A 26350-nucleotide genomic window follows, 5' to 3' on the forward strand; every position below is an offset into this window, starting at 1 on the left:
TGTACACAGGATGAAAAACCTGAGTTTCTGGGAGAAAAATCCTGCCACCTCCATGTGAGATCAGCTAACTCTCCTTCAAGTGAAAAAGTCCATATAAAGATTCCTCTCATAATGATGAGAATCAATCTTAGGCCTTCAAACTAAGGGTGCAATATACCATTGTTCTTCCAGTTGCTACAGAGGCGCTTAACACAACACATTAATCACAAGAATAATAAAATACAAGTAGGTGGTCATTTAAACCTACTCTTTACAAACTAACAAAAGTATTAACAAAATTTAATAAATTGAAAAATCTGGGTCAATCCCTGATCAATTCCTTTGTCATCCCAGTAGAGTACATAAAGGCTGGCATCTGATGAGCGAGATATTTATGCGACTAGTTAACCAGCACAAAATTTTTCATTTCCTTCACATCATTATTTACATCAGTACAATATAGAACTCATAATTTTTCAGTAAATAATTTCACTATGTTCTCTGCCATGACTACTTAATACTCTTCTACTTAATTTATCATTCACCAATGTCACCCTCCCGCAATTACTCTACTCTTGCTTGTTGCGTAGCAGAAGAAATCCCATTCATTTTGATTAGCTTAACTGGCAGTTTTCTCTCATATTAAACTTTCCTCTTTCTTTACCGTGCTTGACATCTTTTAAGCCTGTACCTTATTTAGATCAGATGTATGATTGTTCGGCAGTGATCATACATCTGATCACTGCGACTGTCTTGCATCGCAACTATAACATCTTCTTCTTTTCCTGCACTGCTTGCCTATTTATTTGCCATAGTCTTGGTATGCAGTTGTACACTGTTTGTGCCAGATGCATTTTAATCAGTTCAACATCTTTTCATCACAATTCACCTCCTATAATTATAATTCCATACATACATCCCTGCTTACATTTACCCTTCTCTGCATGACCAGGGAAACTGATTGTTTACTAGCTGGCCACAGTGTTGATAACTTCATTAAGGATGTCACTAAATCCAGCATTCTAAACATCTTGTTGCTTTAGTCACATGCTACTCAAGTAGGTCATCTCTCAGAAACAACAAATCCTTGTTTCTGAGAGATGACCCTCCTTGTTTCCATAACTATCTCTTCTTTCTATTCCACATGTGATAATTAAAATGTCTCTAATTAGGATTATCTTCCTTTTACATGGACAACATGTTTATCTAAACATATCTATATTCTCAGGTCTATAACATTCTATTAATTTCAACCTCACATCGAATAACCTCATATTTTCCTCCATTCTTAGCAAACAGTTCCTCTACTATCATTAACAGTATGCCCCCCCATTTCCTTTCTTCTTCCTTTATCCTTCTGCTATATTGTGTCTCTATTTCTGTTTTCACTAATATATCATCATTTATCTTTGGGCACACTGATTGAGTCAATGCAGCTAAACTCAGCTTCTTCCAACCTGACTGCACTAGTTTCCCTGTTCTTTACTTAGAGATTTTCATTCACATCCTTGTCAACCTTACTCTCATGCATTTTATTTTCTGCCACTAATCATTTTCTCATCCTTGTATCAGTATTATGCCTGTCGTTCCATAATGTTCTTCTCAGTCTCTCTCTCTGATCTTTAGCTGCACTCACTTTATCTTAATTCTGTGCTTCTTGGAAAACAGCAGTTACTCCAAATGTCCAAACTCAACAGCAAACTAGATTGCTCCATTCATTAATACACTGTACACACTTTGCATCACACAGCTCAGCTGTCTTGCTATTGATTATTTCTGTTCTTCTCAGCTCGCTTATCATACCTGGGCAACATGTGAAAAACTTTCCTGACAATACTACTATTCTTCACCTCACATAACTTACTGAAATCCCTTTCTGCATTCTTTCACCTTCTAAGTCATTTATATTCACAACTACCACTAGCTAATGGTCTTTTCATTCCTTCCATGCAATGTCTTAGTAAATCTGTTATCTGTAAATCTTTTATGTACCCAGTTATTTACCACACTTGTAATTGAATCCCCATGAAATGCCACATAAATATCCTGTTACATTTACTTTTTAGTAACTTCTCACTTGTATAATTCAGTGGATTCTTCAGACATTGTTTCAGTTTCCCCATTTACTTCATTTCATTCTTCATTTTTTTATCACCTCTTGCCTAAGTCTTTTCATTACTATCATTATTAGCATTTTAATCTGTTTTTTTTTTTTGGTCATTTTTGATCATGCTATTTTCTCAGTTTTCAAATGCCCCAGTCTTTAATTTATTCTTGCAGTCCAGAAAGGAACCTTTTACATTTTGTAATGTGTACATAAAACAATCTTTGCAGCATATCCACTAGGAACTAGTACAAAACTCAGTCTTCAATTGAAGCTTTGTACATCACTGACTTATGCTGCCTTACAGATGCCATTTGTGAAATATCACCTATCAGTGGTAAATCAAAACAAATACCAGCAAAATTTAAATGTGCTAAATACTACATGGAATTCCTGACAAATAAGTGAGAATAATAAATGAAATGTGTAAAAGAAGTAAAAATTGTGTTATTGCATAGCAAACATAGGAAATGTTAGAGATAAGGATTGGCATGAAACAGGGGTGTGTAATGTATGGTTTACTGTTTAATTTAACATAGTCATTGATTGGATTATGAGAAAAGTGGAAGATCTAAATTGTCATAATTTTGATATAATCAAAATAAACTGATATGTAAGCAAAATTGGAAACATTGTATAAAATACTGAAAAAGTTTATCTTAAAATGATTATGATTAAAACAAAAGTTATTTGAACAGTAAATGCCACAAAGAAATTAAAATTAATTAATATTATTATTATTATTAAGAAAGACCTCCAGTCAGGGACTCATCAAGGAACACCACATATTATCTGCATCAGATATCATACCTGTTCTTGAATTCATTTACACTACTTGCACACACACCACATCCAATGGCAGTCCATTCCAGTCATGCAACACTCTGAGAGAAAAAAATCTAACCCTTATCCCCCCCCTTTTTTTTTTTGACAGAATTCATTCCCAACTTCCAAGGATGCCCTCGAGTCCTTTCCCCACCCTCCATAAAAAGAAAAATTCCACCTGCTGAAATCCTGTATGACCCTTTCAGAAGTTCGTAAGTCTCAATCATGTCATTCCTCTTTCTCCTGTTTGTTAGTGTCTGCAATATACAAATTCTCATCTCTGGCTTAATCAGTATTCCACAATCCTGATATCATGATGATTAATGATATAATTTTTAGCACTCTTCTTTGCACACTCTCTCTTTCTCTCTACTGTATCAGAATCACCATGACCTGCATGCAGTAGTCTAATCTTATCAAGGTCATATAAAGAGGCAAAAATGAATTATCTTTACATGACAAAGTTTGTTTTAGCATTTCAATTATCTCTGAGTTGTATTTGCAGTCTTTAATACATAACCCTTGAACTTTAATTTCCTATCTGCTAAAACTCAAGATTCTTAGCCTGGTCAGTTTCTTCTAGCATAATCCCACTGATATAATATGACATTAGATATTTCATTACACTAAAGTGTGTGACTTCACATTTGGTAATTAATCACACTCCTGATTAATCTTTGCATAATCAATAAATAGCTGTATAGTGCATATCAATTCCTTCCCAGTGTCATCATTAATGTATAGATTGAATAACAATAGACCGAGACTGATCATTATGTTACACCACTGGTTACCTTGAATCTTACAGATTCATCCCCATGTACACCTTTTTGATATCTGTCAGTCAGCCATTCTCTTATTCATGCCAATATTTTATGGTCCAATCCCATATTTTCCAATTTATGCAAGTCTTCCATGTTGTAATCTGTCAGAATTATTAGTGAAATCCAAAAATGTCATGGTGTATCCATTCCCCTTGTCTAATTCAACAGCAACATTATTATAGAATGTGAGCAAGTTGCTGAAACATGACTTCCCTTAGTAAACCCATCTGTTCATTGCAAAGTATAGTTTCTCTGTCAACCCATTTCTGTATGTGATCCCAAACCAATGCTTCCAAAATCTTCACCCTCCATAGATACTAATAGGCAATAGTTGGATACATAAGACTTTGCACCACCCTTGTGCAATGGAATTACCATGCATTCTTTCCAGTATTGTGGAATCTTCCTGTTTTGAGAATCAAATTATCTAGCTATTTTAGCTGAACACTCTTTTAGCATCTGTGCTGATATCCCATCATTTCATATCGCAGAAGTCTTATTCAGTTTGTGCAACAGCTCTAGTACCTAGTCTTCATACACCTGACCTGATTTTCTTCATCCAGTGAAAAGGTAGCAGTGAGCTCAATGTTGTATCACCAGGATGATAGTTTTTAGTAAAATGACCACTCATTAGTTGAACAATCCTTTGCATCTGTCACCAACATACTATCTGCATTTAGTAGAGTTATTCTTTCATATTCATTCTTTTACTTACAGCATTGCAATAGAATTTTTTTGTGTTGCCTTTAGATCTTTCTTCTCATACTCAGACTTAGCTTTCCATACAAGAGTTGTAACTCTTCTAGCCTTCTCCTTATTTTAATAACTGACATTGTGTTTATGATGACAACTGACATGATGTGGAAGGTATTCCTTCCATATCATATTTTTCTTATGAATCTTTTGCTTGATAAGATTATGCATCCATTTCACTCATACTGTGTTTATTTTTTTTGAACTGTATGGAAACATTGCAATCTTGCATCATTTAAGTATTTTTTTAAAAGCTTTACATTCACTGTCCATATCCTTCCCATCCAACACCTGATACCATGATGCAAAACACAGCCTACTCTTCAGGTGGTCATTATTTTCTGCTTTGTAGTTCAGCATGTAACCTTTTCTGAATGAAAAATGCATAAATTTAGCCACTTTTTAACTCAGTACCACATGATCACTGTCACCAACAGGAGGCAGAATAGTTACATCTTTATCTGAAATCCCCTTTAACATTATAATCAGATCTAACACTCTTTAACCTAAGTTCCTTCTGCTACATGCTGCTTGAGGAAGTTGTCTTGCAACAGTTCATTATATTCAGTTTCATTCTTCTCGTGAGATTTCACAGCTACTTAATCAACGTTTGGATAATTAAAGTCTCTCATTATGATTATTTCTTTCTTTTAAGGTTACATGGTGATCAGCATTCATATTTATAAATTTAGGGACACAAAAACACACGTGTTTAACCGATTATTTTATTAATTACTAATAAAATAAAACTTGACGTTTCGACCCCTGTATCGAGGTCATCATTGAAAGGATACAAGTGTATAAGGAACCAAGCTACGTGCTCTAGCCCTGTATACCGGTAAAATAAATCTATGTAGTTTAATCCTTTTCCCTAGCCTGACCTCTAGTGATAAAAAAAAAATAAATAAATAATTTAAAAAAATAAATAAAATAAAATAATTAAAAAAAATAAATAAATACAACTACAATAAACTTCTAAAGTCCTCATGTATTAATATTCCTCTGGATTTGCACAGTTCTGATTGTTATAATATGATTTCTTTCAGTTGCTGTTGAATGTTATAAACACTTCACCAAGTTGTCTTCTTGTAGTGGGATTTTTTTATGACTAGTTTAGGTTGTTATACAGGTTGTAGATGTGTCCTCCACATTCTTGAAATGGTTAGGCCATCATTTTTGTTGAGATTTGGGTTGTGTTTGAGCATTTCACATGACTTTTTAAATTGTCTCTCAAACCAGGTCTTGTGCAGTGTAGGGACTTGGTATTTTTCCAATCAATTCTGTGGTATGTTTGGAGTGCATGGTCAGAAAGGCCGGTTTTTCCAAAATGGAGGTATTTATTGTGTCGTTTGTGTTCGTCTTGTCTGATTGGGATAGTTCGCCTGTTTCCCCTATGTATGGTATGTTACATGTGCATTGTATTTTGTATATCCCTGGGCGGGTTAGGTGTGGAAGAGGATCTTTAGAAGAACTGAGTAGGTGTCTTAACTTATTTGGGGGTTTAAAGGTGGTTTTAATGTTGTATTTGCATAGTGTTCTGTCTATTTTTTTCAGAAATGCCTCTAACATAAGGAATGGCAATAGCATTCCTGAAATTTTTTTTTGTTCTTACTGGTATCTTTATGGAGGATCTTGTGAATAGTTTTTTTACTGTATCCATTTTTTATAAATGTTTGGTTGATGATCTTGTATTCCTGGTTTAGAGCTTGTTCATTAGAACAAATAGTTAGAGCTCTGTGTTTAAGGGTGCTTATGACACCCAGTTTTTGTGTTGGGTGGTGGTAAGAATTTTTGTGTATGTATTGGCCTGTGTGTGTAGGTTTGCGGTAAACTGAGAAGAAGAGACAGCCAGAGGGAAGACATATGACAAGTGTGTCTAGGAAAGGAAGAGAGTTGTTTTTTTCCATTTCAATGGTGAATTGGATACATTTGTGTTGTTTGTTTAGGTGGCTAAGGAATGTATTTATATCTTTGCTGCCGTGGGGCCAAATGGCGAAAATATCGTCGACCTATCTGAGCCAAATTTTAGGCTTTAGACATGCTGTCTCTAGAGCACATTGCTCAAAGTCTTCCATATAAAAGTTAGCTATTGGGGGAGAAAGTGGTGAACCCATGGCTGTACCTTCTTTTTGAAGGTAAAAATTGTTTTGCCACATGAAATATCCGGAGCGGAGTACGTGGGCAAAGAGGGCCATGATGTCATGTGGAAATATGTTCTGTAGGAGCAAGATCGTGTCATTGATTGGGACGTTGGTGAAAAGGGAAGTTATGTCAAAGCTGACTAATAAATCTTGGTCGTTGAGTGTAATGTTTTTAATTTTATTAATGAAATATGTATTTTTTATGTAGGAAGGGGACTGACCTACCAATTTCTTGAGTGTGGCTGCTAATTTTTTGGCTAAGGTGATAATTTGGGCTGTCAATTCCTTCAACAATCGGACGTAGTGGTGTGCCTCGTTTGTGTATTTTTGGCAGGCCATAAATTCTGGGCACATGGGCATAATAAGGTATTAATTTTTAGGACCCATTTACAACCTGTATAACAACCTAAAGTAGCCATAGAAAAATCCCACTACAAGAAGACAACCTGGTGAAGTATTTGTAACATTCAACAGCAACTGAAAGAAATCATATTATAACAATCAGGACTGTACAAATCCAGAAGAATATTAATACATGAGGACTTGAGCAGTTTATTGTAGTTGTATTTATTTATTTTTATATTTATTTTTTATTTTTTATATTTATTTTTTATTTATTTATTTATTTTTTATCACTAGAGGTCAGGCTAGGGAAAAGGATAAATTAACTACGTAGATTTAGTTTACCGGTATACAGGGCTAGAGCATGTAGCTTGGATCCTTATACACTTGTATCCTTCCGATGATGACCTCGATACAAGGGTCGAAATGTCAAGTTTTATTTTATTAGTAATTAATAAAATAATCTGTGCAACACGTGTGTTTTTATGTCCCTAAATTTATAAATATGAATTATGATTATTTGTTTTTCACCCATCCTTATTTGATAATGCATTTCTTTGTCACTAGCAATTGATCCACTAGGTCTGTAACAACACTCCAATGTATTTGGTCTTGTTAAACTGTACCTCACTTTGGATGCTTGAAACTCACTGCTACATGAAAAACTGTTACTAGTATTGCAGTCATTGGTTTCAACTCTGTTATGTCATCTAATATCATTAGATGACATGCTATTCAGAAACTGGTAGTTTAGTTACATATATAGTTTAGTTACATAACTCCTGACTCTTAGACTATTCTATCACTTTCTTTTAGTTATGTTTCTGTGTGTCCGTGCCTTTTTTTTTTTTTTTTTCAAATAAACATAGTTCTGTTGGACTGGCTTCCATCATTTCTTCCATTTGCTCTGTATTTAAAAAAAAAAAATTCTGGTCAGCATGCATTTACTGTTTATCATCCACCTACTGAACTATCTCTTGTGCTTTTCTTTCCTGTTTACTTATATCCTCTGGAAGAGTTTTTCATTCTATTTACCCTATGGACTACAATATGCAGTTGCTCTCAAAACACATCCATACATTCCATCTTTCCTCTTATCTGCTACTTGCCCATACCTAACTAGCACACAAATAGGTTTTGCACCTACCATGTAGTGTTAATGTTATATATATATATATATATAACTTGCATTTCAGATATTATAATTTATTTGCTTTGTTTTATTTATTTATTTTGCTATCATAAAGAATCGTAAAAAAAAGCTATAAAATATGTTGGCATTCGGACTGTGTCACTATATTTTCTATAAATGTAATTTCTTTTTTCTGTTATTGCTACTGCCTAGGAAAGTAAACTGAAGGATTATTGAGTACACTTTGTGTGTGGTTGAGTAGAAGCAGATGTTGTATTAAGGAATATTATAGAAACTATCCCTTATATCAGAGCAGTCTCCTGCTTAATAATGAACCATGGTGCAGTAGATTAAATGCTTGATTTTTAAAAATTGTTTTTATCTGGTCTTCTGCAGTTTAATGCACTTCATCCTAAAAGCAAAATAGATTTTAACATTTCTGTATTTTAGAAGAAAAGTTTAACACCATGTAGGAAACAAGATTTTCTTACGTTATAATAGTTATTTATTTTTTATTTGCTTTAGGAGCAGTATAATAGTGGCTTTCCATCAAATATGGACAACTCTTCTTTCCATAATCTCCTGAAGTTGAGTGATTTCTGTTCGCCAGAGGTAGGGAGGCTAATCATTTCATTGTAGATGTCATCCAGGACAAGTTTTTTTCTTTTTTTTTCCCCCTGCACTTTCATTGTCTAAATGTCACCTTCTTTGTAAAAATTTAAAAAGGTGTTGGTATTTTTTGCTGTCATGGCATGGTTGTTTCCTGTCTGGTTGGTAAATGAAGTAAAACAAAAAAGCATTTTCCATACATATCATTCTTGTTTTGAAATGTTTTTTGAAAAAAAAAGAAAAGAAAAAATTATAGCCAGTGTGTGCTCATTTTTTTAAAATTTTTTTTTATTATTATTAAACTTCAGTACTTGTGAGTTGGTAATTCTACCCAAATATTGTGACATGGAATATATACATTTTACTAATAAAGTAGGGTGGTTATGATTTTTGCATACTGTAATTCTTTTTTAAAGAGAACAGAAATTCATATGTTCAGGTATTTGTAATAAGATATTTTTTCCTTTGAAATTTGAGTGCGCAGTAATAATTTAATTCTTCAATTTAATTAGAAATGGCTAAAAAAATTAAAATTAGGGGCCATTAGTTATAATTTTTTTGAGTTACTTTATTTACAAATCAGTTTTTTTTTTTTTACTTTAAAAAAGAATTCCTTCCCCTTTTTTCTTCATTATAAAGGCAGTGTAAAATGATTTTAGCATACAGATTTTTTTTTTCTTCTGTTTACAGATAAATATTTATAGTTTGCTTATGTTAAATTAATTTGATTGAAACTATTCTTTTTGTATAATTTTTAACAATTTAAATATCTTACAGACATGTCTATATGAACAATTTTCATTAATTTTGGATTTGTTTTTGTTTACCTTGTCTACTTATACTACAACTTACACTGATTTCAGAATCTTGAAGTTTAGGCTTTCTTTTGAAAAATCATGTTTAGTTGTTGTATAGACTTGCATCTACCCTGTTATGCTGTAATCATCAAGAAGTTTGCCCTTTTTATATTTTGGATTCATGTTTCTTCCCAAATGGAGTTTGTGCTTTTAATAGTTGTTCTAGTTATTTTTATCATAGGGGAATAAGGGACAGTTTTCTATAATATATTTATATATCTTTTTCATTTATAAAAAAAATCAAGTGGTTCTTACTGGATTGCACAGATCAGTTAAGAGGAGAATTATGCTTTTTATTCTTTTAACACTGATATAAAGGGTTTGCTGCCTTAAGAATAGAATGTCAGCATTTCTGTATTTCTTTTAGTTCAGTTTAGTCAGCAGTTTTGAGGAAAATATGAATATGAGTGTTTAGTATAAATTTAATTAGTTTCATTTATTGTTTTGATTACTTCAACAAATTAAATTGGACTTAATATTTTTAGATGCATTTTTCAAATGCATAAGCACATTAATAGGTGCTTCAGGTAAGAAAAATATCTGCTTAAATTTCCTTACCCCTTCAGAAAGCAGCTAACAAATTTGGGAAGTATAGATTAGGTAATATTTATCATTAATTTACTAATAATTCTAAAGGAATGATCCTGCTAGTATGAGTGACCAAGTAGATAGCATTGCCACTCTCCAGCCAACATGCCATGAGTTTGATTCACACTGTACAATTGATATTTGTGCATCTTTAGGTGGTAGATGATTTTTGTCACCCATGTGAATTACCTAACCTTAGCCTACCCATAAAACTAAATATATGACAGGATTATGATCTTTTTTGAATGTAGTTGAGATAAAAAAAAAGTGAAGTACAACACATCAATCTATAAAGTATTCAGATATAATGTTAATATGTTCTTCTTTATTCCCATGCTTCCACCCATCTCTATAACACGCCTTTTCGATTTGTAAAAATGCGGTATAGCCTAATATACTGAAATTTAATATTCTAAAAATATTCTAAACACTTCCTGTTCTTGTACTGTCACTCTTCTGTTCTTTTTCCTATTGTTATTGAACATAACTCTTAACTTCCGATGAAATACACTAATGAGATACAATACTCATTGAACAATTCCACTTTATCTTCAGCAGATGTGACTTGTATTCCATCTCCACTAAGGTCTTTTATATTCATTATTTCTTCTATTAGCAATGTAATTGCAGAATTCTCTAGGGTTTTGTTTATTCATGTGTCAGTTTCTCTTTCCTCACTATACCTACCTAGCATGCACCTTATATTTCTCATGCTGTTGATGAGATATTCCGTTCTTTATATCTCCTTCATAACATTTCTTAAAAGCTCCTGCATAATTCCATTATCATCCATTTCATCTCCTTACTTTATTTATTGTTCTAACCTTAGGAATGCCATTTGACACTGCCTTAAGTAACTCATTCTGTACCCAGTCCCAGTTACCTCTGATTTCTCTGATCAGGGTACTGTATGTCACCAATCTGGTTACTTAATTTATCATAGTCCCATGCTCTGCAATTCCATATATCTTTCTTGCTATTAAGCTTATACCTGCCTAGCCATTCCTAGTGTCAAAACAACATGATCACTCTCCCCAGTCAGTGGCATCATAGTGACATCTGTTATTACTGTATATGAGACAGTATTATTAAATCCAACACTTGTGTTCCACATGCTCATAAGGTAGTTATCCCTAAGTAACTCAAGGAATTCAATCTCCTTACTTGTACGTTATTTCCTCTGTCCATTCCATGCTTTCATAGTTAGTCACCCTCCTGCTCCTAGTTCATCTGCAGTCCAGTCCCATTCTTCAGAACATTTCAGAATCATCAATCCTCTGCATTTCCTGGCCTGTAGTAACACTCCACTAAATATCTAAAATTTTTGTTTACCTCAACCTCACATCAGATGGCCTCAAAGCTATTTTCATTACTGCTTTCTTCAAGTTCCATATGGAGAGGACACAACTCTTACGACATCATCAGTAATGCCCCACCTCCTCTTTTATCTTTTCTGTTTTATCTTTTTTTGAAAATAATAAACCATGGTTTTCTATTCCTATGAGTACATCATCTTCATCTCACACTAATAATCATCTTTATCTCACACTAGAATTGGTGTGAGATAAATAAAAACTAGACAGTTCCACATGTCTAGTTTTTATTTTTCTTTATCTCACAAACTATGGCTACAGGAGAGTATGTAGCCATAGTTTTCATTTCCCCAACTATGGCTATATGCTCTCCTCCTGTCATCAACAATCTCTTCAGTTTTATGCTACTGCTCTTAGTTATTTTCACTTATGAATGGCTCAAGAGATGACAATAGTTGGCAATACTTGACTGAAGAGTAGACTCTTAGTAGTAAATTAATACTTAATCATAAGAAGTTTAATATAGCATTAGTTTTTGTGTTTTTAAGCCATGACATTTTTTATACTTAACATATCCATGTTCATCAGTATCCCCCACCCACAAGATATTCCTATTAATAATAAGTATTACATTGAAATTTTATGATCATCCAGTAATATGCCTAGCTTTTAATTTAAAAGACATGATGGTTTTTGGTGGTTTTTTCCCCTTTCAATTGTTTCTGACCCTATGTGATTTTGTAGGCATTGCTCACAAAGTCTTCTTGGTGAGATTTTTTGCAGGGTAGTTCACCATTGCTTCCCTCCCCCCAATTTTATCCGGGCTTGGGACCAGCATATGGCTAGGACATATTCATGACTTTAATCCATGTGTGTTCACTGGGCCAGTTTGCCTGTTCTGTATTAGACCGGCTAACTCACCTTTCATCGAAAGAGACCAGATAAAGGTTTCTCACGTCACTGATGGGAGAAACCTTTATCTGGTCTTTCTGACCAGGTTTATCTGGTCTTTACACCCAGGTCTTTCCGACCAAAGGGCTTTGTCTATACTGACTGAGCTACGGAGACTCTTAATTCAAAGACAGAAACATAAATTAACAGTGGCAGTGAATGACAATGCATTTCCAAATGTATTTTTGACCTTCTTCATAAGCTGGCTTATAATTAATGTTCTTTTACTTTTTTTTTTACTGTATTATTTAAGAGAGAAGCCTCTGATTATGCTATATATTTGTCAGTTTATTTATAGTATTTTATTAAGGTTCTACTGACTTAATCACAATTTTGCTGTGAATTAAAAGTCAGAAAACAGTTGGCACTATTTGGAACTTGTTGATTCTCTTCAGAATCAATGAATTCAAACCCAAAATGCTTGCGGCATCAGATGTTGGAAGTTATAAAAGATTATGATCATTACACTTAAAAGGTTTCATTGAAAATGGTTACAGTGCACTTGATTCCATTCATTGCTAAAATCTCATACTGGAATAATTGAATGCAATATGTTAAATAGAAATAGGGGATTTTTTTTTTTATGTGGTTCCTGCCCATGAAAGGTTATTTGCAAACCTATAGTCCATTTATGTTATGGGGGAGGAACTTAGGATATTCTCCCCCATTTTTATCAATTTTATATATTTTTTGTATTTTTATTTATTTTTTATATAGTCTAGAAATCCTGCTCTAAAGACCAAACAGAACTTATTCAAGCCACTTTAAGTTTCTAATAAGCAGGATATTAAAGATCCAACCTTATTTCTAACCTGAATATATGTAGAAAAATTATGAAAGTTTCAAAAATTTCATCCAGTTCAAAATAGATGTCAGCCCAGTGAATCTTTTATCAAAAGCACTAATGGACAACTGGACAGCACTTGTTCTTTTAAGTAGTGAAAGCTAAGGCATCTCTGATGCCAAGGATTGTATTCTCATACTCTGATCAAAATTTTGAAACTGTCAAAGTTTCTATAAGATTGGATCTTTAATATCTCCTGTTTCTATTTAATTTATATTACTGAAATGAAGCCGCTCGGCTCTTTCTATCATAATATATTATATTTGAGATCCCATTGATCCTATTTATGATAACTAACATGTTTGCAACAGAATTGCCAGATTGTTGGAACTGTAACAAAGCACAAATAAAAGGTGATTATATAGACCGGGGTCGGCGGGCCGCATGAGGCCCCAAAGTACATTTTTGGGGGCCTATAAAAGCTTGACCATACTTATATGGCATGTGGCTATATGTTGAATTATTCAAATAATACATTTTATAATATAAATAATAAATTAAAAATAATTTTATACCTATACTTCGTGATATCGCTGTGCAACTTGGTGTGAGTCAGCCTTGTGAGTCATTTTGAGTGGGATAACAAAGGCGAATCATCTGACGATAACCAAGATTTTGGCACACATTAAAGAACCCATTTTAGTTAAAAAAAAAGTCCAAAAATTTATAGATGCTTACCAAAAAAAGCAGGGAGACACACATATTATGATGCATAGTCGGCATACATAGGAAAAATTAACAAACTCATATTTTATATTTTTTATATTTATATATTTTTTATACTTTCAGATACCCTAAAAGAATATTTTGTAAATAAAGTACATTTAGCTACAATTTCCCATTTTCCCTATGTATGACAACTTTTGGGACACTGTATATTACTTTGTTTTTTACGTGATAATTTTTCATAGAGTTTCATTTTCATTTTTGTTTCATATCTCGCACTCTAATTATTTCTGTTTTTTAAAATTGATAAAATAAGTATTTTTTTCACTCAATTAAACAAATTTATCACATAATTAAACACTTGCAGCCCGATTATTGAAAATAAAAGTTGAATTTGGCCTGCAAGTCTGAAAAGATTGCCGACCTCTGATATAGACCTTTTGAAGAATATCTTTGAGTGCTTTTTTTTTGAAGAATGATTATCATGTTATTTTGCTAATGTCATTTTACTCTTTGCATTGTAAATGAAAGATATTTTTGAATGATGATGGGTTCTTAAGTATATTATGTTTAATTATTCCCTAAACAGAACAGCCCATATTTTGAGCAGATATCGTTTTCACAGGATATCATAATTGCTTTGTAACTTTGATGTCTAGGATAATGCTACAAGTGTGCTGAGTTTCTACTTGCCATTTGGAACTATTAAATTTGAAGTAGTGTTGTTGGGTCAGGTTCATTAAGTGTGAAGAATAATCTCAGCTGTAATACAGAGTATTACATCTGAGATTATGTGGTTGTGGTTAATTGGTTTTAATTAACCTCCCCTCCCAACAATATGGGATTATAAAAACCCTATATAAGAGGTCAAAATGAATCAGTTCAGATAACAATGACCTAACTACTGAACTTAACCATAATCCTTAACACCTTCTTAGCCAGTGGCCCCAAAAATCCAAAAAATATTAAAACCAGTTAAACCCTCCCCCCTTCCTCTTTAGCAGAGATTACTCTAAATCTATCACCATTCCATATATCTGGGGTACATCCGAAAAACTAACAGAAATCCTAAGAAATATGACCTCGCAACTAGTTACAAACCACATAAGAAATTGGCATCTCTTATCTGCTCCACCAAAGACCAGCCACTTTCCTTAGACCTACCTGGAGTATACCAGGTCCCTTGCAGTTGCAAACTATCCTATTTCATCCAAACAGACAGTGCAACCAATATCAGGATATCCGGACACAAGGACTTCATCCAGTTCCACCAAGACATCCACTCAGGACATACTGCCCATGCATTAAGGTGAAAAGGGGCTCACAGCTATTGTATCATCATCATATTCCAAATAAATAAATAATAGAATAACTATTTTTTCTTTGGTACTTTCTGATATGGGTGAATAGATCTCTGTCATTGTTGATTCTGAATGATCTTTCTGCAAACTTTGTTATTACCATTTGTTCATTTATTGCTTTGTACCTTAATAATACTTTTCTGTCTCTTTACTGAGAAGAATTCTGGTCACTGTTTCATGCTTTTACTTTTTCCCCAGATATCATGATTCTTCCACTTGTTATCTCCTGAAAAGTACATCTCTGCTAAATAAAGATGTAGCATGAGTATTGCTCCATCTCTTCGCAAAGCAAGTATTACTTTTCAGGACTCAAAGTATGAATACTTCATTTTATTGCACTTATTTCAGTGGCTGATTTGTTGATCCATCCCTGATTGTTCATTTGAATATGCCTACCTTGGTTATCTAAGATTAGTCTCTTAGATCTGTAGTGACTTCTGCAGATTTCTATGGAAATTCAGTATTGGCAGATTGCACTCTTTCACATAGGATAACTAGAAGACACCGGTATTACATAGACGTTGCTATAGATCTTAAAAACTATTTTTAGAATTGGCATCAGCTATGAAGCACTCCCTCAACAAGTATAGCTGCAGTCATTTGCCAAAAATCTAGGAGACAGCCATTCTCAGGCCATACAGCCTGACTTCTCCAAACTAATTTTATGGTTATCTGGCCTATAAAGGGCACCATGTTAGGACATTTTATTTTCAGTTACAATTTGAATTGTTTCTACAAGGATTTATTTAAGTGCTGGGTGCTTGTCACAGTTGTAATTTGTCCTCTGAAGATGCTAGGTAGAAAACTATTAAATAATTGGTAAGTTCAGTAAATTATTTTAATGAATATAATAAAATCGTATAATCTGCCTTATATCATCTCTACTATGAATTCATGCGCTTTTATGAATAACCAGCAACACATAAACCTTTCTGTATGTGTGAGTACCAGAGTTGGCTGAAGTTTTTTTTCCTTTTTTTTTCTATTTTTATTAATTTTATATTTTTTATTTAGTTTTTACATTATCTTACAATTCCTTCTCTAGAGACTAACATGTAACGTTTACAAGGACTTCAGGCCTTCAATATAGGGGTGGGTTGGTCTCCCAATCTGGTGATAATGCATTTCTCACCTAAAGACAGCTACATCCATGTGCATAGCAAGATTCCAATCCTCAGTCTGTTGGTTGAAGAATTAATATGCTAATCACTTGGCCAATCAAGCCACCAAATCAGTTGCAGCATATTCTGCCAGACTGTGCCTGGAGGTAGGGGAGAGGAGTGGTATGCAGAATATGAAAGACACTGTTTATGCCATTCTGAGGCAAGGAGACTGGTCACTCTCTGTTTAGATGACTTGTCCAAGAGATCTCCTCTCACTGCATGTCCCCACTTCTGCCTTTTCCTGTTTCCATATTAAACCATGAAAAGTACAAGTGATCATAGTTTTACTGCAGTTGAACAAACCAGATATTCTAACAAAAAAAACCTTTCATATCTACTTTGCCATCTGCTGCATAAATGATAGACATCACCAGTTACAGACTTCCAAAATGAGACTTTTTTTTTGCCAGAAACGCAAACTGTAGCTACAACTACAGTCTATCCCAACTGTCCAAATTGCATTTTGCATGATTTCTTTTGCCACATAGTTGGCACCCTTTGTGAGATATTCAGTACTATTTGTCAGAGAATGTCAAATTTAGAATCATGTATTTGACCTCCTGTGTGTAAAGGTCCCTGCCCTTTCAGCAACATTTATCTGCTTTATTTACTGCTTTTTACATTATAGAAACCTCTGACCCCTTCAACTTCTTCTCCCTGAAGATTGACTTTCTGTAATCTAGTTACCCAAATATAAAGTTAACTTTCTAGATGACCTCACTTTCCACAACGCCATGTGTTTTCATTTTCACCAGCTAAGCTATCAGAGATACAGAAGTAGCTTTAAGCAGCAATCTAATGCTAATTGACCATTTCTGTCAACCTGAATACTACAACCCTTTCCTCTCTTCTAATGGCCTTGATTTTTATGAGAGGAGAGATGACCTCTGAAAGAGATCACCTCTCAAAACTTGCATAATCTTGTGCAAGTTTTCTTTCCACAAAATGACCCTTTCAACCTTTTGTCTTTTGGGACTGCAAAGGGTAAAAAATAGGATGCCTCCAGAAATTTTACTATTCTTTTCCATGGTCAGACTAATGCTTCCATTCTTCTGTTCATCCAAGCATCAGCTCTGAGTGAGTTACAAAATTATTCTCCCTGGCATTGAAGGCTTTCATTTCCCATTTTATAGAAAATTCCTTCCCACTTTCCAGACCATGTTTTAATAGCAAGCATACTAAGGCATTTCAGGAACAAAATTCATAAAGCAGGTGACTTGCAACAAGAACTTAAGCTTCATACTCAGCCTACATTGAAGCATGAAACAAATGCAAATCAGCCATTGGTAAAGCTAAATCTAACTTTGAAAGGGCTATCAGCAGGCAACCATGTTCTGTTTAAATGGCAGTTATTCCTTCTGATCGCTTGCAAAGGCTTTGGATGCAACTTCTACCTTTGTTATTCAGGTGATGCTACTGCTATTCATCTAACATTAAAGTCAGACACTGTAGCAGTAATAGTAAAAAAGAATGATGCCATGGAGATCAGCTCTCCCTAGCATCATTCTTCTTTCTTTTTTTTTTTTTTTTTTCAACATAGATAAGGCAGATCATCTTTTATCATATTAAAAAACACCAGAAGAATCTCAACCTAGATACCAAAAAAGCCTTCTGATATGATAGTATGAATAATATATCATCTTTACCTCTTTTATACTTAGCTGGTACTTATGTATTGAAGCAAGTATACATTATCCAACCTAAGTATACATTATCCAACCTAAGTATACATTATCCAACCTATTCCGATAAAGGGAGATAAGTCTGCTTCAAAACTACCTTTCCATTGCTCTCACCTTAGTCTTCTTCCTAATATTGAAGAAGGTCATCAACAGTCACCATCTTCACTAGAGTCCCATCAGTTAATCAGTGACCACCAGTATGATTCTTTCAGATCCATGGAAAATATCTTAGCCTATATCATCCACCTCTGGGCTTGTGCTGTGAAAAGGTTTGGAGACGTATGCTTTTGTCTGCCATCAAGGATTGGTCAGTAAATGATCTCATTTGGTTTACCTTTTGCCCTCTGTAATTAGTCACCCAATTTTTTCTCTAGTGTTATCCACTGCATATTATTGTGTATGGCTTCCTGTCTTCAAGCTTCTCTACTAAGGCAGAGGAATGCCTTAGGGCTTTTTCTGCAATTCACGAATGACCCACTCTCAGGGACCAATAATTCAATCCATAGTTTTACTGATGGCACTATTTTCCTCTTTCTTATTAAACAAATCCTGCAGTATACAAACATCCCATGTTTCAAGATCTTCTACAGCCTTAAATACTGATCTCCATGCCATTGTTCATTGGGATGAGAATAACCTTTGGTGTCTTGCCTTCTTTCCCACAACAAGGAATTTAAACTACCTTTCCCTTATCTTCAGTAATACTTATTACCTGCACAGGATCAGCTCTCTCTCTTTGGAAGTGCATTTACTTCTGGCCTTTCTTGAATTACATAAACATCTCTCAACAATAGCTTTCTCAGCCTGTAAACAAAAAAACTAGATACCTGGTTTTGCTCAAGATTCTATTTTTCACCTGGTACTAATTCTATGTCAATCCCAGGTCTACCATTTTTAGAATACTCTTTGCATGTTTGAGCGGTGTACCAAAATCTCCTTTAAAATTCTTAATGATCTTTGGGGAAGAGTAATTGAACTGATAAATGATTCTTTTCTATTTACTTATTCCAGCTGTCTTTTCTTTTCTTTTCTTTTCTTCAGGTACTTCCATGGATGCTGTTTCACAAAACTGGCATCCATCGTTTTTAGCTTTTTCATTAAATCTGTTAATATGTGAACAGCAGCAGCCCAATTTCCCTTTAAAGTCCAATTGCAAAAACACCAAACCTACTTCTCTTGAATTTCATCTACTTATATCCGGTAAGTGTTCAGCACAGAGTGTTTCCTAACAACTATGTTTTGCAACAACAACTTTACCCTCCATATTTTCAAGAAAAATGGCAATAGGTTCCCAGCCCTATATCAATCCCCTATATTACCTTATTTATATCAGTCCCACACTTCTTGTGTGTTGGATTGTGATATATAAACATTTTGTGGAGAGGTTATTATAAACATATGTGCTATCAGGAAGGGTAATATATTTTGGAGACCTTACTTTAGAGACCAAACATATTACTTTTTCAAGCCACTTCAGGGTCTCCAGTAAGCAGAGTAATCATCTTACACTGAGTCATCATTCACCTAAAGATATTTGCAAACATTCATGTCACTTTGGTATTCAAACTCCTGGTGTTGGTTGGAGAGCAGAAACAATACTTATTCAGCATATAGGTTGACCTTTAATACTTTAATTTATTATACCTGGAGAGTTTAAATTGCCATCTAATAAATGCAGTATACTGTAAAGATATTATTGGTGTCATCACGTAATCCTAAATTCATGTTCATTCTATTGTTGCCCTTCTACGTCTTTATAGTCTTTGTCAATAATTGCCATTTCTTCATCATCCAAAATTAGTTCCATAAAAGGGCCACAAGCAATACTTATGACCTTAATTTTTGGAATTGATTTTTAAAAGATTCCATCTACCTTTTAAGTGAAACATTCCCTCAATATTTTCTTGTTTACTGAGTTTATTTTGCTTTGTTTATTGTAAATATGTCTTATATTTCTTTGTTAAGCTGCTATCCCTGTTTTCATTTGGCATTTGAGTGTTATCTTAGAGTAAGACATATTGGCATGTTAATACCCAAATTTCTTTAAACTATCATTTGGATAACGATCTGAAAATCAAGACTTGAACCTTCACGACTAATTAAATTCCTATGTTGTGAATAGTTGAATTAACTCTAATCATTAGGTAGTAAAGTAACATTTATCTAATAACCCACATTCCTTTAAAAAATGGAAAAAGAAAACTGAAGGCCTTTTAATAGACTAGATTAGTTATTATTCATATGCAGATTTATTTGTTTACAGATTGTGTATCAGAAAAAATAAATGTGCATTAAGGAATATATTTTTAAAACGAGAGAACTTTTTCTTTTAATTCAGCATATTTTTAGATCTTCTCTCTAAGATCTTTCCCCCTCTATTAACACATGATATTATCAAATGAGAACATTCATTCTCAAGAGCATTATGTAATTTATAGATGTAGCCTTAATTAATTTCAGTAAAGTAAGCGGTATCTGAAAGGAAGAAATATGAACAGCAAGACATAATCAACCTCCAAAATTATTATATATGTATATGCTTTCACTGTATTGTTCTTAAATGTTTTTGTCTTTCATAAGTTAGCTTATTAAGTAGACACAATGTAAAAAATCAAAAAAATTCAATGTTGAAGGTGACTATAGTGAAAAGTTTTGGATTGATCTAAAATAACATTTATGTTGCCTTCATGATGATGTTGGATATTGATGTAAATAACATTTGTAATAAAAAATAGTAGCTTGTGGATGCAAAATATGTCATGTTAAAATGCTTTAATGCAAAATTATATGCTGGTTTTCTGTGTAAGATCATTTGTAGTTTTCAGATTGGTAACACTTTGGTAACAGTGTAACTCTTGAAACCCTTCAGCTTATTTAACCTATGGCCAGGCAAGGTTTTGTTGGCTAGTTATTTAGATTATCCCAAAGCATTTTTATGAACTTGAATGTATTATGCATGTTTAATTGCCAGGTTTGCATATTTTGTGGGATGAAAAAACTCGAGTTTCTTAGAATAAAAAAAAAATTATGCATCCACCATGTTTCAGACCACCTCACCTTTAGTTCGATAGCTCTCATAAATGTGGGAAGCTTTCAGTATTAAGACCACATTTTAAGGTAAATAACGGGGGGGGATCATTAGTTTTAAATTTGCTGCTAACACCTGTCTCTGTAGGCATAAGTTAGAAGTTTCAGATATTACTACTACTTCTGCTACTTTCTGACTGTCTGATAGTTATCAGTAGGTTGTGTATGGGGAGTGATATCCCAGAAGAAGAAAGTCACTAGTGGTGTGCTATAGGGGTCTGTTTTTTCACTTAATTTGCATGTAAATGACATTGAAAATGGCTTAAATTGTGATATACAGTTGTGTGGCAGAATGATTATCCATGAATGATAGCAACATTTCCTCCCTGAGTGGATGGAATATGATAAAACTGTTAAACATTTATTTTATTTCTTTAAATATACAGCCAAAAGGATTTAATCTGGCAATTTATATTAATTTAATGAAGAATATAACCGCTGTTTTGAACTGTTTGTTCTCATCAGAGACCAGGCAGAAACCTTAAGGGTGTGAAAACTTTCTGTTTAATACTATAGCAATCCCATCTCACAAAGTCACAGCTGTTAGGCCAGTAAAATCTAAAAGCACTAAAAGATGAATATACCTGGGCAGAGTTCATGTGTGTTTTAAGTAGTGCATACTAAGGCAACTCAACTGCCAAAGGATACATAATAAGCTTTCTGGTAAATTTTGAAACTTTTTAAGTTTCTCTGTCTGATTATGACAAGAATGGATACTTAAGATTCTTCATTAAGTTCATCTCATTTATATTTTTAAAATGAAATTTCAACCAAAAGAGGAAAGCTTTCAAAGTACATTAGTACTGTTGGTGGGCTAATAGTTGGATAATCCAGAAATCTTGCTCTAGAGAGCAGATCAATCATTTTAGGCCTGCCATATGCAGAGTGGTATTACTCTGGATGATGAAATTTATCTATCATCTAAAAATCACAAGTCAAACTATTTTCTACCAAAAAAAATTGATAAAATGATTTGATATTATATGAAAATATTATAAATGCATATAGTGCTCATGCTAAAAACTATCAAATTGCTGTGATAACCAATAACATGACTAGACCAGACTGCTATTGCAAAATGCACCTTATCTCTGATCTGTAGCAGACAATAAAAAAAAAAGTATGTCTAGTGCTTGCTTGCTTGCTTTCTAATGCATTTGATATCAAGAAATGAATTTATACAAGTGTTTAACTGGTTCACACCAAGCAATAAATACTGATACAAATCTCATCACTTTTACTTCACAAACTATTTTGCTTACTTATTTTAAAATTATTATTTATTACTCTTACATAATGAATTATATACAATGCAGATGAGCTTTTGAGGAAAGAGGACTAATGCTAGTGTATTATTAACACATAATATTAGATTACTTACATGGGGGGGGATGAAAACAACCTTTTTATTCATAAAAGTTTTGTCTGGTATATCATATTCATCTTCAGATGAAACCATGTGCATATATTAAAGAAGTATTAATGGTGCAGACATGATAAATTATACTTTGCCAGAAATTATATTCTTTAAGTGTATTCAACCAAAGTTTGCATGTGAAGTAATTTCACAACTAGGTTGCTTGTATATTAGACTGTTGACTTCACATCGATTGTCTCAATATCCTATAATGCAAAGCACATAGCTTTTGGGCAGCTTTGCATTATGGGAAGGGTCACTGCTCATACCAAATTTTACCTTTATTGAGATCTCATTCAGTGGGAGCTAGACCCAGAAAAATACCAGTATTAACTGCTAGCTGTTTTACCATAATGGATTGATTGGAAGTGTCCCTTATCTCTTTGTCAGATCTGCAAAAAAATTGCTGGATTAAGAATGATTATTGAGCCATTATGGATTATTGGCAGTAACTTTTTTTTTAAGTGGATTTTTTGGGATGTTTGTTTTGAGATAATTGTTTGTTATAGTATGCCTCTAGGTAGTAGACTATAACAGACTCTGGGTATTATTGAGCCTCTGCCTTGCCCATTTTGGGCTTTTGGCAGTGGGTTTAACAAATTAACCATTCATTATGGGTTTGGGACATTTGTGTTTTGCAGGGTTATGCTCACTGCAGTCTACTGCTTGGCAGATTAATAGGTTAAGGAAGATACCAAGATTGAATTAATGCAGATGTCATCTGTTTTCTTTATACAGTTATCAAAGAGGTATATGATATGCCTTATTATTAAAATACTCTGGACCTGAGATAGTTATAGAAAGTTTTTTTAGTTGGTTATAAAGGAAATTATGCTTGCAAAGAAGATATATTCTTTTTAAATCCTTTACCTAAGTGTAAGCAAACAAAGATTTCATGAGAAGTATATTCATTACTAGGCTATGTATAGGAGCTGTTGACTTCATATCAGTTACCTCAGTATTACATAAATACACTTCCGTTTCTAGGTCTGACTTTCACTGATGAGACCTTAGTAACGGTCGAAACTAGTTGGGGTAGTGATCCTTCCAATAATACAAAGCAGTCTACATATTTAAAAGAAGATGTGCTTTGCATTATGGGATACTGAGGCAACTGATATGAAATCGACATCCTCTATATACGAGTAACCCAGTTGTGAAGATACTTCCTGCAAACTTTGTGTTGCTATTATTGTTTTTTAATTAAAGTAATTATTAGATCTTATACTGGTTTTACTGCCTTACAGACTTATTTTATTTTTTTATTTATCGATGTACTGGCAAAGTGTGCATGCTAATATATATATATATATATATATCAAATCTATCAGAATTGACTGAGTTGTTTACCTAGATCAATATACTTTAAATACCTTTTTACCAAACTCTTTTTTAGACTGTATACTATGTCATTTTTTTATATCTTTTACTATACCTCATTAAGACTTCCTTAATAATTAGACTGTGCTGCTCCAGTAAAACTTATAATTGCATGCTTGCAATGTAAAGTTTTTTTGCTTGATTACAAAGTAAATGATATTATTATTATTACTTAACACCTCCAGGGAGTTCAAAGACTCATCGAGGGAGGGCACCTACTCTACAACTCTGTCTCCACTAATCCACCAACTGCAACTACCTTCATCATTTACACCAACGGCATCTACCACCACCACCACTAGTATTTTCACAGACAATCACGAACATCCATGCCCATGGTGTGATTAGAACCCACAGCCTTTTGGCTGGAGATCAGATATGCTAACCACTTGGCCAACCAGCCTGTCTTATTTATCTAAAATCTTACTTACATAAGATTTTAGATGTACAAAAGAAACAACCAAGGGGCAACTATTATAGAATATATACAAGTCTGTTGATTTGAAATTATGTCCATCTCCATCTGTTCACTGATCCACAGATGCCGCATGGTCACTTCAATGCTTTTTGATGTGCCACACCAGGCCTTGCCATGTAGTCCTGTTGTATGCTTTTGTGGAGGCTTCAACTCTCTGAAGATCAGTCACTCCACACACACACACCATCCATCCATCTCATTGACGATCTACCTCCCTTCCTCTTTTCCAGGACCTTTACTTTCTATTACTGTTCTGAGAAGTCCTCCTTCCATCCTTTCAATGTGTCCAAAATATTTTAACTTTCTTCTGTCAATATCCTTAAGGAGCCTTAAAGTCTACTGATCTTTTCTAATACACACTCATTTGTGTGCCTTTCAGTATATGATATCCTCAGCAGCCTTCTGTAACACTACATCTCAAAAGCAGCTATCCTTTTCTTATCTGATTTCTTTAGGTTCCAAGTCTCACATCCATAAGTCGCTGTTGGAAAAACAACTGCATCCAAAATCCTCAACTTTGTTCCCATGGAGATAGAGCTATCCCTCCAGATTTTAGAAAAGTCTCTGACTGTTGTTTTAGCCATTCCTAATCTTCTTCTGACATCTTCTAACAGCAATTCTTCACATTAATAATGGATCTCAGGTACTCAAACTTGCTGACTTCCTCACTTCTTTCTCCATTAAGGTACACTTGTTTCTCAAGAGCTTCCCTTTTTGAATTTCTTTTGAGAACCATATCTAGCTATAGCCGGGATACATTCTAATAATTGATACTAGGATTTATATTTAAGCGTATGGGATCTAATGCTGTTTCCAAAGATTCCAAAATTCTTCTCTGCTGTGTTATAACAACAGTGTAACAGTTCAAACTTAGTCCATAAGACTCGATGTGTATCTGTTGCGTCGTCTTGTGGTTCAGCTGAAGAGAGTACGTGTGAAGACAGAGTTGAGGCTTCAGCCCTTTGGTATTCAGTATCTCTGATATGTTCTTCAATGCATTGTTCAATAGATTTTTCAGTCTTTTCATAGTATGGTTTCATGCACCATAGTCAATTATCATCATCAGCCATTGTCAATCCAATGCTAGATGAAGGCCTTTCCAAGATTACTCCAAAATTGTCTGTCCATGGCTATCTTTTTCCACATCACCCCTGCAAATCTGATGAATATCATCAATCCACCGTGATTTAGGTTGGCGTTGTGGTTATTTTTCCTCTCATGCATTGTTAATCCAATCTAGTACTTCTTTTGTCTATCGTTGATCTTGTCTTTAAGCAATATGCCCAGCCCATTGCCACTTCAGATGTTTCACTCTTCCTATGACGTCCGAGACTTTGGGTTTGATTTCTTATCCACATATTCCTTTTGTGATCCAGTCTTGTGATACCAAGTATACTTCTTTCCATACTAAATTGTGTTCCTCTTAAATTTTTGAATTTCCTTTGCATCTAGTGTCCATATGTCAATATAGGAAGAATACATTGGTTAAAAACTTTTCTCTTAGGCATAATGGTAGTTGACTTTTGAATATTGAATGTAAATTTACAAATGCTTTCCACCCAAGCATTGTGCGTCTGTTAATTTTGTCCATGATATTTTGTTCCATTGATATCTGTTGTCCTAAGTATATGCAATGATCTACCTGTTTAATTTCATTATTGGCAATACACACCTGGATATTTTGGAAGGACATGTCAAGGTTTTAAGGATCAAAGTAGTGATCTCATCTTAACCCCCCAACTGGCCACGACGTCTATAGACGTCGAGCTAAATCTGGATACGAAGCTCTAAAACCCATTGAATAACATGGATAAGAAGTGCAATTTGGTGTCACTATTTCATCCACATTGGCCG

The 26350-nt window shown here is 33.9% G+C and overlaps 1 protein-coding gene across 5 annotated transcripts in view; it reads left to right on the forward strand.

Moving 5' to 3' along the window:
- Positions 1-26350, forward strand: part of LOC150098167 (CREB-regulated transcription coactivator 1-like) — a 526148-nt gene that overhangs the window by 50209 nt on the left and 449589 nt on the right. For 4 of the 5 annotated variants that reach the window (XM_090405999.1, XM_090406001.1, XM_090406000.1 and 1 more), the window contains exon 3: positions 8626-8712. The exons of the other annotated variant lie outside the window; for it this stretch is intronic. In XM_090405999.1, coding sequence (XP_090262125.1) covers positions 8626-8712 — 87 coding nt within the window. The remainder of the gene's footprint in view (positions 1-8625; positions 8713-26350) is intronic. 5 annotated transcript variants of the gene reach the window in all.

Source organism: Typopeltis vanoorti, chromosome 16, assembly GCF_054136105.1.
Source record: "Typopeltis vanoorti isolate ZY-2024b chromosome 16, IOZ_Tvanoo_1.0, whole genome shotgun sequence".
Taxonomy (NCBI): Eukaryota; Metazoa; Arthropoda; class Arachnida; order Uropygi; family Thelyphonidae; genus Typopeltis; species Typopeltis vanoorti.